Source organism: Montipora foliosa, chromosome 6, assembly GCF_036669935.1.
Source record: "Montipora foliosa isolate CH-2021 chromosome 6, ASM3666993v2, whole genome shotgun sequence".
Taxonomy (NCBI): Eukaryota; Metazoa; Cnidaria; class Anthozoa; order Scleractinia; family Acroporidae; genus Montipora; species Montipora foliosa.
This window is the reverse complement of record NC_090874.1, coordinates 10,667,626-10,684,415: the sequence shown is the minus strand read 5'-3', so window position 1 is coordinate 10,684,415 and position 16,790 is coordinate 10,667,626. Positions and strand designations below refer to the sequence as shown.

General features: G+C 38.5%; 1 protein-coding gene and 1 pseudogene across 2 annotated transcripts; both read left to right on the top strand.

Annotated features, from left to right (window-relative positions):
• The first annotated feature begins 2,971 nt into the window (after positions 1-2,971).
• Positions 2,972-4,843, top strand: LOC138006653 (adenosine receptor A3-like; annotated as a pseudogene).
• A 1,883-nt stretch (positions 4,844-6,726) lies between these two features.
• On the top strand, positions 6,727-12,088 carry LOC138006663 (C-type lectin domain family 17, member A-like). Of its 2 annotated transcripts, none has more exons than XM_068853133.1 (4): positions 6,727-6,837; positions 6,926-6,968; positions 8,150-8,533; positions 11,810-12,088. In XM_068853133.1, exons 1-4 carry the CDS (start codon positions 6,814-6,816, stop codon positions 11,854-11,856), a joined length of 498 nt encoding a protein of 165 aa, XP_068709234.1. In that variant the 5' UTR covers positions 6,727-6,813; the 3' UTR covers positions 11,857-12,088. The 2 variants fall into 2 exon arrangements, with proteins under 2 accessions (XP_068709234.1, XP_068709233.1); XM_068853132.1 differs by having other exon boundaries at positions 10,374-12,088.
• Positions 12,089-16,790: the final 4,702 nt, after the last annotated feature.

The window sequence follows — 16,790 nt, the reverse complement described above, 5'->3', positions numbered from 1 at the left end:
CTAAGGCCTAATAACTCTTCAGCAGCGATATTCTCATGTTTTTTTCTGATTGCGGTGTCTTAATCTTCAGTGGTAAAGCGGAAAGATGCCGTTAACGTTCCTTTAAAGTAGAAGCTCCGGGCTCAAATTCAATCCACGGATATAATTATTATTTCCTTATTTTCTCTCCTGCCACAAGTCCTGGGACACAATGTTCTAAAATTCGCGATAATAGTAAATTCCAAGCAAATTACGAATTAACGATAATATTTCATTTAGAAAAAAGATCATGTTGAAACATCAATCGCAGAAAAGTTTTAAACTCTCTTTTGCTTTGGCCTGCGATTAACTTAATCCAGGATTAGTGTAAACGTTTGTTTCAAGTTTTAACTTTTTGGTGAAAGTTTCTTTTGCTTATTTTTGTTTTTCAAGACTGACTTCTTCTGATGTAAAGTTTTGCCGAATATCAGCGTTGAACAGCACTTAGGAGTAGAGAAGTAAACTCCTTGGTTAATTTTTAATATGGGATTAGCGTTAATCGGCTTTCGAACAACCGGGCCCAGGAGAGAATTAATAAGCTGATTAGGGAAAACCAACTTCAGGCTGTTAAACATGAAATCAAAGAAGCAAAATAACGGACAAGATCATGATTCTCTACCATTAACTCTATCACTGGGAGAAAGTCAGTTTTTCAGTATTATTCAGTATTATTGATCCTACAAGTATCAATGAATACTTTATAATAATAATGAATAAAATAATAATAAAATTTATTTATACCGCGGAAATTCAACTATGCAGTTTTCAAATGCGTCTCACAATAAAAGAACAATATATTACACTATATAGTCAAAATTACACGAATGAATAATTATCTAGTCTATAAATTACTATACTATTTCAGAAAAAGCTTTTTTAAAAAGATGAGTCTTCAGATTACGTTTAAAAACTCTAAAATCGGAAGTGCGTCTAAGATCTAACGGAAGATTATTCCACAGTTTTGGTGAGGTGGCCACGAAGGCTCGATCGCAAAGAGCAGGGAGAGTCCTGAAATATGGATTTGAAAGCAGATATTTGTTATTTGATCTGAGGCTGTAGGAAGAATTAGGTTTTAGATTTACGAGAGATGATAAATAATTAGGAACTGTACCATGGATTGCTTTGGCGAGATAAACACAGATCCCGACTCTAAAAATTTCTAAAACTGGAAATTCCTGAAACAGGGAAGCTCTAAAACAGGAAATCTTTACAGGTCTGATCTACTACACAACTGTTTATTACGAAAGAAGTGCACGAAGTTCTTATGACAGTGAAATTGGTAAATTTTCTTTAAAACAATTTATTTCTTCGTCTGTCACATCGAAAACGGTTTGCGGCCATTTTGAAAAAAGCGCTCAGGTGGTTATCGCGCAATAATCACCTCAAGTCCAACCAATCAGCACAGAGAATTTTATTAATCACCTATGTAATTAGACTTATTACATCCATTTAGAAATCACTGCTGATCCTTGCAATCTGATTGGCTTTCAGCGGTGCGATTTATTCTCAAATCGCACTATTTTTTTTTCTCTAAATCGCACCATTTTCCCAGCCAATGAGAAAGGAACACTAAAACAAAACAGCCAATCAGATTTCAAGGCTTGTTTACGGTAACCAATGAAATTGCAGGAAAATGAAAGACAAAGAAAACCATTGTGTGGCGAATTTTGCAACTTTTGTTCCCAACTGGATCAATTAAATGTTGGTACTGACTCTAATCATGATCCTATAAATTAGCTATAAATAATGATTGTATGATTTCTAAATGGATGTAATAAAGTGGTAATTGAACTTCGTATCGTGCAATTTTGGTATGAAATCATACTTATGATTTCAAATCACACGTATGATTTCAGACCACATGGTACTCCACTCGAACTCAGTTTAATTACCATTATTAATCCACATTATTCATTATTATATGGCTTGTGTTTGTAGCCGATATAACGCGCGCTCTGATTGGCTAATTGTCACTGAATTGTAGGGCATTTTTCTCCCGTAATGCCCACGGTCCGATTACGGGCTTGCAAAAACAAAGCAAAAGGTAATTAAAAAACTATATAATAAACTACTTACTAACTGAGCTAGCTCGAGCCGTACTGGGGAATATTGGCCCTCGGTCGTTTTTGTACGGACCTCGCTGCGCTCGGTCCGTACTGCCACGACCTCGGGCCAATACTCCCCAGTACGGCCCTCGCCCTCGGTTAGTAAGAAGTTAATATTCCACATCCCCCGAAGTCTCACATTAGCACCTGCCTTTAAGAGGCAATAAATGAAGCATTTTCAAACATGGGCAGGAAAACCGGTTTTATTACTTTAGCAGAGTTCCGCGTTTATTGTGGGATGCTGTTGTTTGCTCTTGTGTCAAAACAAGCAAGAAAAGCTGTCAATTTTTTTATTGTAAAGGTTTATCGTTCGTGGGATAAAAGTGTCATAAAACAAGTGTTTGTCATCATGAATTTTGTTTTTCTCTGGCAAAAAAGATAAATGCCGAAAAGAAATAGTAGTTAATAGGGGGTTCAGCCGTTTTTTTTTTCATGTAAAACTTTTTTGCTTGACAAAAGAGGAAAAGGACGCATGCGAGGAAACATACGTCGTATAGATAAAATAACTCATTCAACTTATCCGTATGGCTCAAGGCCACAAGTGCTATCCATGATAGCCTGGAAAGGATTTTAAGGTTTCAATAAAATCTTTTTACGTGACATTTTCTAAAGACGTTTTTTGCTCCTTCAGTGAAAAAAGTGGAAAAGTGTATATTTATTCTCTTTTCGGCAACCAATTTAAACAATGAAGTGAATAAAAATTCAAAAATTTCGGATTCTATCCCACCCAGGGAGAAAACTTTTCTGAAGTTGAATATATGCTTAAAACTTTTCTGAAGTTAAATATATGCTTAAAACAGCAGCTTCTAAAGCTAACTCTCGGCCGTCTCTGTGTTCACCATGTCAGCTCATGTGGTCGGGAGACTTTGCAGAGAAAAGTTCGACCTGCTCATCCAATGTCAAATAACAGGTGAAGACAAGACAAACAATTTACATAAACTGTTGTCGTCTCTAATGGTTCATATTGACGCAGCTTTTCCATTAATCAGTTGGGATCGGCCTTACAAAGGATCACGTTACGTAGACGAGTGCACTTCACTTTCGAGCAGTTCTCGTGTAATGGAAAGTTTTAATTATCCATTGTCCCCTTTCAATACTAATATATCTATTAGTAATGGTGACCTCGCGAAGCTGCGAAGTTTCGCTGTTGCTAATTGTATCATGAATGCATGTACTTCGTTTGCAGCTGTTTTTGGAAATGGCGTCGTGCTTTTGGCAATATGGAAGAGTCAATCGCTCCATTCGCCATCCAACACCTTACTCTTCGGTCTGGCATTAACCGATTTCTCCGTCGGCACATTCATTCAACCGATGCAGGTCGCAATTTGCCTTATCGGCCTCGTGTCAAACGAACGAAGCCCACGGGCCCTGCAATCGTCTCTTCTCGGTGATTTTATCGACAGCGTCTTTTACGACGGCAACCATCATCAGCATAGACAGGTATCTCGTCTTCCACCTTCACATGCGATACAACGCTATAGTCACCAACAAAAAAGTCATGGTTTTTATGGGCTTTGGATTATTTCTAGCAGGTTTTCTCGGCTTTATGTGGACGCTTAACCGTAAAGCGTACTACGTTACTGCAGTGTCGTCCTTCTTGATTTCGTTCTCCATCATAGTTCTGATGTACTTCATGATCTTTCGAATTGTCAGGCGCCATCAGGCTCAAATACAGGCGCAGTCAGAGGTCGCAACTCAGCGAAAGACCACTTCGCAACGGCTTTTCGTTCGTTCAACAAAATCTGCTGTCAACACCTTCTACGTTTGCTTTTTCTTGTTCCTATTTTATTTTCCTTACACCTGTCTAGAAATTTTTGTACAGTTAACAGGTTATAGTATCTCGAAATACATAGCGCTTCAACTCGCGGGAACTGTGGTCTTCATAAACTCATCTTTAAATCCTGTGGTTTACCTTTGGCGAGTCGTTGAAATACGAAAAGCTGTTTTGAGTATGTTACGGTGCTCAAACATTGAAAACGGCTTAAGATGAGTACCTTCTGACTTCAGGACTACAAACAATTAAGCAATGAAATTAAAGCGCTGCACTTTGACCATGTAAACATTTTCGTAATATTTTAAAATGAACCTATTTACGAAGAGTATCATCAATGTAATTTAAGATTATTATTATTATTTTTTTTTAAGATAATGTTTCTTAAGACTTAATTTAAATTTTGAAAGAGAGGCAGTTTTAATCTCAGACTTCTTTAATTGAATTCCAAATCATAGGCGCTCGAAATCTTATATTAAATTTACCATAGTTCGTTCTAACTCTGGGAAGGTAATATAATTGTTTCGCTGCAGATCTTGTATTATATTCATGAACCTCACTCACTTCAGAAAAAAGGTATCAAAAACAAGAGGTAATAATCTATTTTTAAATCTATACATAAATAATGCAATATGATAGGAGACCAGGTCATGTAGTTTAATAATATTTAATTTTTTAAACAAAGGACTTGAGTGCTCATCGAATTTTGAGAATGTCATGTAGCGCAAAGCCTTTTTTTTTTTGTAAAACAAAGAGAGGTTGTAAAGTAGTTGGATAGGTGTTGCCCCAGGCAATTATTCCATAGATTAAAAAATGGGGTATCAGAGCATAATATAAGCTAATTAAGATAGTGATGTCTACATAATAGCCAATTTTAGATAATATTCCAAGACTTCTCTTCATCTTTTTTGAAATATACTCGACCTGTGGTTTCCATGTTAAATTTGAGTCTATAAAAACTATGTGCATAAATTTCATTATATAAGGAGCCCATCACCGGGAGCCTCAATCTCCCATATAAACCCTTGCAGACAACCTTTGCCCGTATCTTTTTATTTTTAGACGTTCAAATTCCCGCGAATGCATTATGCCGTCCAATCAGAACAAACTTATTGTATTACGTCACAAGCAGTCACGCACCAGTGATCGCGTTCGTCTCACAAAATATTCTAAAAATAAAAAGATACGGGCAAAGGTTAACTCAAGGGCTATATATTATACATTATATTTTCCCCACACAGGCAATGTAAACAGGATGCCATTACATTATAAAATCACAGTTATTTTACTCATCTTGGATATTATAGCTTCTTCAAATCATCCTTGTTGTTGATAGGTATGACAGGACTATCCTGGGTTTTCCTCTGATAGATTTTACCATTTGAAGTCCAAATGTATAAGAACTTGAGTTCCTACTTGGTCTTTACAGACGCGTTAAAAAGTTCTTTATTTCCTTCTGTCAAGCTCTCGTTAATGAAAATACGGCTTTCAGATGGAAAACCAAGATCACATGCTGTAGTACAGTCCTTGAGAAGCTTTCGGCCCATATAAAATCTGTCTTTCGCATCACGTCGAACGAATTTGACTATGATGGCAGGTACAGTTTTTTTTCCCTTTGTACTTGTGGCTTGTAGAAAGTCGGTGGGAGACCGATATATCATATTTTTTTATTTCAATACCCATTAGTTCGCCCATTTTCATAACGATATTGTTGGTGTCTTCTTGTTCGGAGACAGGAATCCCTTGAATCTTCACACATTCACGTCGTGAGTATTGCTCCATATCATTACAGGTAGATTGTAATTATCTCACTTGTGAATCTAGTGCTTTAACTGTTGATTTTAGGAATTCATTCTCCTTAGCAATTGTCTTGTTTACTGCCTCTTGCTCACTTAGCTTTTTTAAAACTTCGTCGTACTTCTTTCTTGCATTATCAATGAACAACGTCAGCTCAGCGATCTCCGCCTTCAAAGGAGCGAGTTTTTCATCGAGAATAGTTCGTAGCGTGTCCATAGTAAGGATATTAGTTGTCATAATGGAAAGCAAAAGCACACATAACGAAACAAAACACGAAACATATACATAAATATGAGAAATCTTGATAATTTATCACAGAAAGAAGATAACCGCCATATTGCTTCCTGACGGCTGACCCAAAACCCAATCCGTTTTTTCCCCCGGTTTGAAAAACGTCCATCGTGAGGTTTTAGTAGGGGGCTCAGAGTTTTTCCCTCTTTTATTTGGTTTTTTTTAGATGTTGCTCGCCATTTTCGTGGAAAATTGCAAGACGACTTTCGTTCATTTTTGTTTGAACTTGATTTTGCAGCTCTTGTCGCGTGGGGCCGCACTGTGACACAGCAGTTAACGATGTAACTCTTGTTTAGTCATAACTATGTGAATTTGTCGAGTGTATTATAAAAGTATGTGCTTACTGAAAAGAATCCCTAGTCAGGCCAGGATCGATCAATACCAGGCTCTGGGGAGGAGAATGTGGACTTTCCGGTTGTTGGTGGGCGGGTTGTTTTAAAAACTCAAACACTGTCTGGGAATTGAGAAGGAACAACTGAAGCGCGTGTTCTCAAAATTACCAAATCTTTTCCTCGTAAAAACGGCTGTGCTTTGTGTGCATCACGTCTCTTCCGTTTCAAAACGAATTAATCTAACAATTAAAAAGAACGAGAAAACTACTGCCACATTTTAATTATTTTAAAAAAAGGACTTTTTGAATGCAGTTTGTCAATCTAATGTGATAGGTTCAGACTGAATAAACATAAACGTAAGCCCAAACGATTTTTTAAGGGTTGTTACCAGCTACGAATGAGCTATGAATATTTTTAAGTGGCCTTGTTTTTGACAGGGGAAGGAAATATTCACTGACGCAATTGAACAGATAAAAAACGATAAAAAAAAGTTCGGACAATGTTCGCACCTTGCATTTTAACGGTAAGAATTTAATGCTGTTTTAATTCTTCAGGTAGAGAGATTAATGTACAAGCGAAATTTCGATTTTGTTTTCACATCGTATAAACAGCTGTATGTGACAAATGAAGTCCTCCTCTTGGTCTACGCTCAAGGTGAGAACTTTCTCGTCTAATTGTAATGAATTTACGAAAAATTTACTTTAAAAGAACAACACAAATCGTATCAACATTTAAAAATCGAAGCGGAGGGTAACTCTTATACGATCTAAACCTTTGTTTTTAATACGGGAGTTAGCCCACTGGGAACGAATAATCAGGGTGGATTCTAGTTTGGAAACCGAATAGAATTAGCTCAAATGAGTAAAGTTGTTGTCATATGCGAAATACAATGAAGACGTTCCCCCAAAAGAGGGAAAAAATGCTAAACCGGCGAAAAAAAAATTCTGTTTGCTTCAAAGACCCCTTTTAAGAAGAAATACGAGTTCGGAAATTAAACAAAATGAGCACAAGATTTACGAATTGGTGCATTGCAATACAAACACATTAAAAGAAAACTCAGAGGAATTGAAGAAAATTGTCAATCCTGTGTTTGACATAAGCGTATTATGGAAATTATACTCATACTGAAAAATCAACTCCGTCTTGTTTGAGACGGAAATCAAGTAGCTTTTGTCATTTCTATTTAGTCAGGGGTCGTCTTGACCACATTTAGGAAGTGTCACAATCCAGGCAATCACAACTAAATAATCAAAATCGACTTTCTCAGAGAAGACAACAGTGAAGATTGAATCGGCAATAAACCAAAAAAAAAAAAACCATACGAGACACTGTTTGAGGGAACTTCCAAGTTTTAGGAAGGATCATCTCTTGTGATGTATCATGTTTTGGGCTGCCAAAATGGTGGTTTTCCCTCATTAAATAAACCGAAAATACTTACATTTGGTCGTTAGCGACTTTCGAGATCTCTTTTTAAACTTTGACTTAAGAAATGATACAATCATTAGAAAGTGCAGGTTAAAAGCCAAGGGCTTTTCTTGGATAATTATCAATTGACAAAGAGAGGAAATTGTTATTGAGACGAAGTATCACAAGCTGGACGTTGTTCATAATCGATACTCGCATATCCAGTGAAATGGCTCAGTTCCATGGAGTCCGGCTTCTCTTGCTAAGTCGTAGAACATTCGAACTCAGTTATAATCGTAAGTTCATATGAAGTTCGACTCCTCTTCGGAGCACCCGAATTTTTCCCTATAGGTGGCCCGAGTCGTTCACGGGGCCGGCTAAAACGTATCTCGCCGTCTCACTGAATATCAGAGGCGAATTTCATTTGACAGGTTCTTCGAACTGTCCGCATAACTGGCTTAACTGGAATGGATCGTGTTATGGAGCTTACAGCACTAAGAAGTCCTGGAATGAGTCACTTACGTTTTGCCAGGAAAATCAAGCAGATCTGGCCAGCTTAAATTCAGCTGCCGAAAACCAATTTGTATATGGACACATGGCTCTTAAGAAAAGCGTTTGGATTGGTCTGGTGAAAGATAGAAACTTGGGAGTTTTCCGCTGGACGAACGGAGAAAACGTCAATTTTGATAACTGGATAAGGACGCCTGTTATAAATGGAAATGAAGATTGTGGAGAAATGACAGACTACGGCCAGTTTCACGGAATGTGGAACGACAAGATGTGTTCAACAAACCTGCCATTTATCTGTGAGAAAGGTAACTTACGAAAATTTACTTTAATTGATATTCCAGTGACTCTGGTCCCAAAACGCGGCGCAGTTTAGAATACAAGAGCCGTGAGATTGTACTCAGACCCTCTCGAGTACTTAAAATAAGAAATTTTTCGGGTTTCACGTTTAGTTGAGTCCCAGAAACCCACGCCTCTCTGCGGCAAAACTATTCTTTTTACACAAATCGTGCGATTCTTAGTAGCCTGCATAATTTTGCTGTGAAATTTTCTCGTCCTATGACAAGTCATTCGTTGCTTGCGTGTGTATCATGAAATTTAAAAATTTTAATAAAATGAAGGAGCAACAGTACAAAGGGGAGACAGCGTAAAGGCTGGAAGCGATCTACGAAGAGAGATTTTCAAGGGCCAATCGAATCAGCGTGTGCCTAAAGCACCACGAACAGTGCACTCTCGATTGAGCCAACTGGTCGGTGTTGCGCTTGTTTGCACACCCTGCTACATGTTGTTGGAAGTTGTTGCACGAAGTTTGGTCAAACTATTGAGCCAACAACTCCCAACATCTTTAGGGGCCACGCACGCGCATTACATATGATTGTCCTCCATGGAGATAACTATGAATTTGTAAGTTTCCAAATTAAAGTGTTATGGGTCGTATCCTTCAGATAATGCACTGCACGTCCTTACACTGTTGTGTTGGGAGTTGCTGCATTCGTTTGCACTCCACTTTCAATACAATCCGGCAGCTACTGAACCAACAACTCCGAACAATGTTGGAAGGTCTTGGGTCCCTTTGCACGGAGCTTAAGCTGTAGTAAGGTGTATAACACAATCACGTATTGATCATCAGCGTCATCTTTGGTCACAGTTTTGCCTCATTTGTACAGGCCAATCATTTCCCATGCAATGAATAATCCAGGAAATGCATTTGCGCTTTGGTCACATGACCACTCTTCGGTCAAGTGACTACTATGTAACCACACACTTCCATTCAAACTGATAAAGGCTGAGCGATTTAACGGAAATATCTTTCAATTGGGTGAACTTTTTGATTAGAAGTTTTTCATTGTTAACCTATTAAACGCTTACTAACCGAGCGCGAGGGCCAATATTCCCCAGTATGGCTCGAACAAGTGAGGTTAGTAAGTTGTTTATTGTTTGGCATTGTTTCTTTGACAAAAGGTGGTCAAGCTCGGACGCAAGTAAGTTTTCAATTTTCTCATTTGTCATACAGACCATCAGCTTCCATGTAGCGGAGAAGAGTGTTCATATCAGTTGCCGTCTTCTCGTTTGTGTTTGCACTTTTCTGTTGCTTGATAAAAAACCGTCTATGCATATGGCCTCCTGGCTGTCGGTGATATCTGTTTCAATTTCTCCATCAAAAGTTTGCAGGTCTTCAGGATAATAAAATGTTCGTCTTCTTCTTCATCCATATCATCTTTTGAAATCTCGGCAGAAATTTCAATCTTTTTAGCTTTTTCTCGTAGTTTCGCCGTGAAGAACTCAGTGACAAAATTCACATGTTTTTTCGCAGTTTTGGTTTCAAATTTTTAATTTGCCGGCTTGGATGTTTCCATGGAAACGGTCCGTACTGCAAAATTCTGACCGAGAACTAACCAATCAGAGCGCTCGGATTTGTCTCAGACTGGTTTTGCCATATAATAAATAGATGGTATTGAACTAGCATGAGCACTGGGAAAATATCGGTCAAGTTCCTTTCTTTGTACTTTTGAAGCCCATTCGTTTATAGCACGATGCATTTAAAAGGAAGAAGACCCGTTAGTTAATAAGACAAAGTGCAAACACTGACCTCAGGAAAATCTCCCTATAAAGCTTAATAATAAGCGTAAACCTTTTTTTCCCCAACAGCTGAACTGCAAGGCCAATATTTTAAGAAGATCCCAAGGAAGCAGCTTATCCATCACGTGATTACTGCCGTGACCGTACTAAGTGACCTGGAGTGCTTATTTCTGTGTTCTCGTCATGGCAACTGTTCCTCTGTGAACATGAGTCTGCTTTCTACACAATTTACAGCATTATGCGAATTGAACGGTTCCCGAGAAGCCGGATTTCCTGGTGATCTCACTGACAACGAAGCTTATGATTACTTCGAGTTACTAATGTAGAGTTTACGGATGTCCGCAGAAAATGAACGTTTCTCGTGCAAAGTACTACCAGAAAAACATTTGCAACGAACGTAGAGCACATACAACGTGGTTCTTTAATTAAAAGATCTTTATTTAAAGCACGAAACGGGGAAATAGAGTGAAAGCGAGGAGAGGTCAGAGAGGGATTCATGTAGGATGGCCTCCTGTCTTTCCCATATTTCTCCTCTTCCGCTCCCATATTCTGAGTTTCTTGCACTCTCCTGCTTCTCACGTCCTGTCGTAGAGCTCTCACTGCTGGCCCCTCCAGGGTTTTACCTGACTCCAGAGGAGTGGTAGTTTCTGTTAATGTCAAATACGAAAGCCAGAAATTACCTGGAAAAAATAGAAGTACCCTTTCCCAGAAACTTAAGTCGCCTGTCCCCCGCCACAATATCATTTCTCCAGTTTTTCACTTTTCATGGTAGAAAAAGGGGGAGGGCATTCTGATGCCAAGAAAACCGAACATCTTTGACGTTAGCGAGGAATGTATTTGTGTCCGATAGGTGGCATGCATTAAAAGACTTGTGGTGGAAATGTACATTTTTCAATCTGAGAGTAATAACCTAATTAAATCATTTTTATATCTGTTTTTACTGCCGTTCCATGGTGAAACTGGAAAGTTTTTTGCGCAATCCTGAGAAATAACCTCTTTGATAGTTCCTCTTAATTATCGCAGTCCGAATTACTGTAATCAATATGAACTCGTGTACAGAACAAGTGGTAAGTGTATGTATACATGACGTCATAAGCGTATACAAATCCAACCCATTCTCTACTTTGAAGTAACGCTCATATTATCGTTAATTTAGAAGACTGAAAGCTTGACATGAATTATGGGAAATCGTCACATATTTTCTAAAAGATAACCCAAGTGTATGACATAGGACTCGAACCTGGCAATGTTGGTTAAACCGTCACCTAACCACTTGACCACCACACTGCTTGTTGCTCAGGGACAATATTTTAAACACTACTTGATAATGCTGTATTATCACTCGGCAATAAACAATATTAAACACTGCAAAAGATCGGTTTCCAAACTTCACGACAAAGATAAACTATTTGAAATCGAAGCTTAGGCCTAAAGTATTAATCTACGTAGCTTAGGCCTAATAATTCTTCAGCAGCGATATTCTCTCTCTTTTTTTTTTTTTTCAGAGTGCGGTGTCTTGATCTTCAGTGGTAAAGCGGAACGATGCCGTTAACGTTCCTTTAAAGCAAAAGCTCCGGGTTCAAATTCAATCCAAGGATATAATTTTTATTTCCTTATTTTCTCTCCTGCCACAAGTCCTGGGACACAGTGTCCTAAAATAAACGATAATAGTAAAGTCCAAACAATTTACGAATTAACGATAATATTTCATTTTGAAAAAATATCATATTGAAACATCAATCACAGAAAAGTTTTAAACTCCCTTTTTGTTTAGGCCAACTTAATCCAGGATTAGCGTAACTTTTGTTTCAAGTTTTAACTTTTTGGTGAAAGTTTATTTTGCTTATTTTTGTTTTTCAAGACTAATTCTTCTGATGTAAAGTTTTGCCGAATGTCAGCGTTGAACAGTACTTGGGAGTAGAGAAGTAAACTCCTTGGTTAATTTTTAATATGGGATTAGCGTTAATCGGCTTTTGAACAACCGGACCCAGGAGAGAATTAATAAGCTGATTAGGGAAAACCAACTTCAGGCTGTTAAACATGAAATCGAACAAGCAAAATTACGGACAAGACCATGGTTGTCTACCATTAACTCTATCACTGGGAGAAAGTCAGTTTTTCAGTGAATAAGTTCTATCATTGATCCTACTAGTATCAATGAATACTTTGGCGAGATAAACACAGATCCCGACTACTGCCTGTCTAAAGGACTGCCTCGGGCCCTGGTGATCTCCCCTACTGCCTCTTTCCTGACTTTTTTAGGTACCACCTGGCCCACCTATAACCGATGTATTTAATGCCTCCCTTCTGCAACATACAGTTCCATTGTCATGGATGGAAGCGAATATTAGATCAGCTCCTACGGAACTGCTACTTAGTTCCAGTAACCAGCTAAGGCCAAATTCTCTGACAAATATAATCATGCGTCTGTTTGAGCGGCTAGTAAACAAGACCGAACTATCTACTGTGTGCACTAACCACATTGATTTAGACCAGTTTGTCTATGGAAAGGGACATAACTCCATCATGGCATTACTGAAGTCCCAGCACAACTGGCTAAAGTGGCTTGATGGAAATGTGGACTTTGTGCGGATCTTCTCATTTGACTTTAGGTAGGCGTTTGGCTTTGTGTCACACAGAATTTTTGTTGGTAAGCTTAGGGGTGTTGATATCAATCCATATATTGTAAACTGGCTGATCAGTTTCTTAAGAAATAAAATGCATCGGGTTGTTGTAGACCACATCACTACTGAGTATCTAGATATAACCAGGGGAGTCCCCCAGGGACTGGTACTAGGTCCAATGGTACTAGGGGATGGTACTAGGTCCAATATTGTTTTCTCTGATGATAAATTATATAAAGCCGGTTAGCTCCTCTAGCCTAAAATATCACGGCAGATGATATCAAAGTCAGCATTCCTGTTCGTGCTGAAGATAGCAACATAGCTGAGCTTAAAGTCAATTCTATAATGAAGTGGGCTGAGAAGAATCACATGACACTCAACCTGAGTAAAACATGGGAAACCAACCAGTAACAAGTTTGAATTTTAACGGGGATGGATACCCATAGAGCCGCTCGTCGGTCGTAGGCAATCAACCACTTTCTAGTAACCAGGCTGCGCGCGGTGAGGAAACTGTATGGCAGGATAATACAAGTCAATTACATCACTTACAACGCCATTCCATCACATCAAGTTCTGAAATTTCCTGTTGCTGAGGGTAAGAAAAGAAACTTGTTTACTACATCTTCAGTGAGACATTAGTTTCTTATTTGATATAATATTGGAATAACTGGGTGTACTCTCTTGCCTTTGCTAAGGTGCGACTTCACGCTTCACAAAGCATCTTGCTTCATGTCAGTAGGGAAGGGTCTTGATCACGCTTCTGGCCTTTTGTGTCATGAGTGACGTTTCAGTTACGCAATGTATTTTGTCACGCAGTGAAGTCTCTTAAAAAATACCTAGTGGCTCGTAGGAGACCCGTACACCGACTTTTATTTGCTACAACTTACTTCTTGTTAGTTGAGAGAGACCGGATTCAATCGCATGTGTTGGTTTGGTTTGGCTTGGTGAGGTTCCAGCACTTGGCTAAGTAGCCTAGTAACTTCTGGCTGTTATACACAGTCGTGGTCTCATTCACACAGAAGCCCTTCAAGCTAATGCTGCCAAGCCGACCAAGGTCAGACCGATGCACACAAGAACGTTGTCTCTCGGTAGAATTCAACGAGGTCAATCTCCCTTTGTCAGGCTATAAACAAAAATTTGGAAGAATGTGTCAGACCTGCCTTTGTATGCTTTTGTTGTTCTAGGAAAGTGATCTCCCTTTCTCAAATTTAAGCACTTAACTTAAATATAAAAAGGGGAGGGATGCTCGTCGGAAATTTCAAGTTCAAGGAGACCAATCTGGGCGTGGCCCAGGCTATTTTTGACCCTAAAAGAGGCCATATTAAAACACAGAGAAAGATAAAAAAAACAGTGCCTTTTAATGATGGCAAAAGACATTATCATCTAATACTTTCACTTACGTGAAGAAATATAAAAGTGTGAAGGTACACTTTTATATTTCTTCGCGCGCAACCCTAAAGAAGACCTTCATGGTTACATATGATTGCGTTTTGCCCAGAACACCCTAAGTGAGACCAAAATCTGAAATTTACTGTTTTAAAAAGGTTATCTTTCGATAATTGTTGTGATGGTCAATTACTTCATGTAAGTGTAGTGAGATAGGTGCAATTCCTGGATTTAGCCGCATGTGGCCGTGCGGAAGAAAGTAAACAAGGTGTACATGCAATGTAAGTGTATAATCATTTCAGTTCTGTCAATAGTATTCATTCGAAATACCGTTAGTACCTTTTAGGGGTAGTACATGGACTGGGGGTCAGTGTTTCGTCCATAGAAATTGAAAAAAAAATGCTAAGCCAAAGTTCCGCCACACTATAACGTTCACTAATTAAATTTCAAAAGGAGATCACTTTCGTAGACCGACATCAGTATACAAAGAAAACCAATTCGAAAAAGAAGGTATTCTCCACATCAAAATAAATCACATCTATCACCAGCCGACAGAAACCTTCTATTAAGAATGTTCGCGCCCATTGCTACTGCGCATCCTTACAGCCCACGCAAATTCACATGCCACGTCATGCATCGAGCGCGCGCACTAAGTACTAAAATGAACAATGATTGGGCAGATGGCCATTGCTGTAGCTTTGCTTGGATTTAACGATTTTAGATGTTCGGTGACCCCTACTTTTCTTTTCAGAAACAGATTTTATTTACAATTATCTCCACGTTGTCCAAAAATGAACAAAAAATCAATGTGGTAAGTTAAAAAAAATTCAAGGTTTCTGTCCTCGGGACATGGAATTTTGCCATCTTGCGGCTGCAACCTCAACAGTTAACTAAATTCACTTGATGGGTCTACTTAAACAAGGTTTGGTAGAGAACATTTCACTTCAAAGATGTACCGTAACTGACGGTTGACCAATAACATCACAAATAAAGTTGACCAATGACATTTACGATCAGACTTCCTATAGTATCTACTGACGTTACACAAATCACTTGACTCTGAGATCACTTCCGCTCAGGTTATCTAAACGTCAGTTACTGCCTACGGAAAGCCATACTGGGCAAAAGCGGTCGAGATACATTTTACTGGTTGAGAAATCATTTGGACGGTCGAGAAACATTTTCGGAGGTCGAGAAACACGTTCGTCGATCGAAAAAAGTTCAGACCATTGAGAAATGTTTCTTCCTCCTTCTAACGGATAGGTAAACATTTCGAAAAGATTATACGTCCACTTAGTTTTGACGACTGAAAAAGAGTTTGCAAATTTGGGAAGCCGTGTTTATCTACTTTCCGCGAGGGAGAGCCGAATGGGTATCCATCCCCGCAAAAATTCAAGGTTGTTGTTCTTAAACCCAAACCTTGGGTAGACTTTTATATACCGGACCAAAACGGCGGAGGACAAAAAAGCCTTCTGATAAGGCCTTGTTGATTAGGTATTATGTTCGCTTTGTTCTTTTGTTTATTCAATTTGTCAATTCAAACATTCAAACATTCAATTCGGTAATTCAGACATTCAATTCGTTAATCAAACATTTAATTGGGAATTGAATTTTTGAATATTATAATTGCGAGTTTAAACTGAAAGATAGAATGCTTGAATTGAAGGTTTGGATGAAAGGACAACAAGTTTGAATTTTTATCGAATGATGATAATGATGCTTTATTTATATAGCGCTATTTCCCTTTAGCCCAATAGCGCTTTACAATAATTACAATCCAAAATAGGAAAATTTACAAGTAGCAATAGGATGGATTTTTACAATTTTCAGGTAAAAACTATATTAAAACTATTTTAAGATATTAAAACAATATTTCCAGGTAAAAGACTATACTACATGCTAATCTAAGTTATAAACATTTTTTAAAAAGGTATGTTTTCGTATAGGTCTTAAAACTTGGTAACGAGCTACTCTGTCTGATAATGTCGGGGAGAGAGTTCCATAAACTGGGTGCTGCAAAAGAGAAACACCTATGGCCATAACTTACTAGCTTGAAGGGTGGTATTTTTAGTACGTTTTTAGAGGAAGATCTCAGATTCCTAGTTGGTGCATAGGGCTCTAATAGTTCAGTAATGTAACTAGGAGCCTGGCCATTAATCGCTTTATAGGTCAGAAGTAGTATGTTATAGTTAATGCGCTGGTTAACTGGAAGCCAGTGCAGCTGCTTTAGGAGAGTTGTAATGTGGTCATATTTCTTGGTACGAGTAATAATGCGGGCCGCAGCATTCTGGACATTTTGTAAGCGATCTATTAGAAAGGTGGGTAGCCTATACAATAGTGAGTTGGCGTTATCAAGCTTAGAGGTAATGAATGCGTGAGCCAGCATTTCAGTGTCTGCTGGAGATAAACAGTCTCTTATCTTACTAATGTTCCTGAGGTGGAAAAAACAGGCCTTGCAGGTATTGGTAACATGCTT

Coding starts and splice junctions, on each gene's coding strand:
- LOC138006663 (XM_068853132.1), top strand. CDS start 6,814: ATGTTCGCACCTTGCATTTTAACG. Junction 6,838..6,925: donor TCGCACCTTGCATTTTAACG/GTAAGAATTTAA, acceptor TCGTATAAACAG/CTGTATGTGACAAATGAAGT. Junction 8,534..10,373: donor GCCATTTATCTGTGAGAAAG/GTAACTTACGAA, acceptor TTTCCCCAACAG/CTGAACTGCAAGGCCAATAT.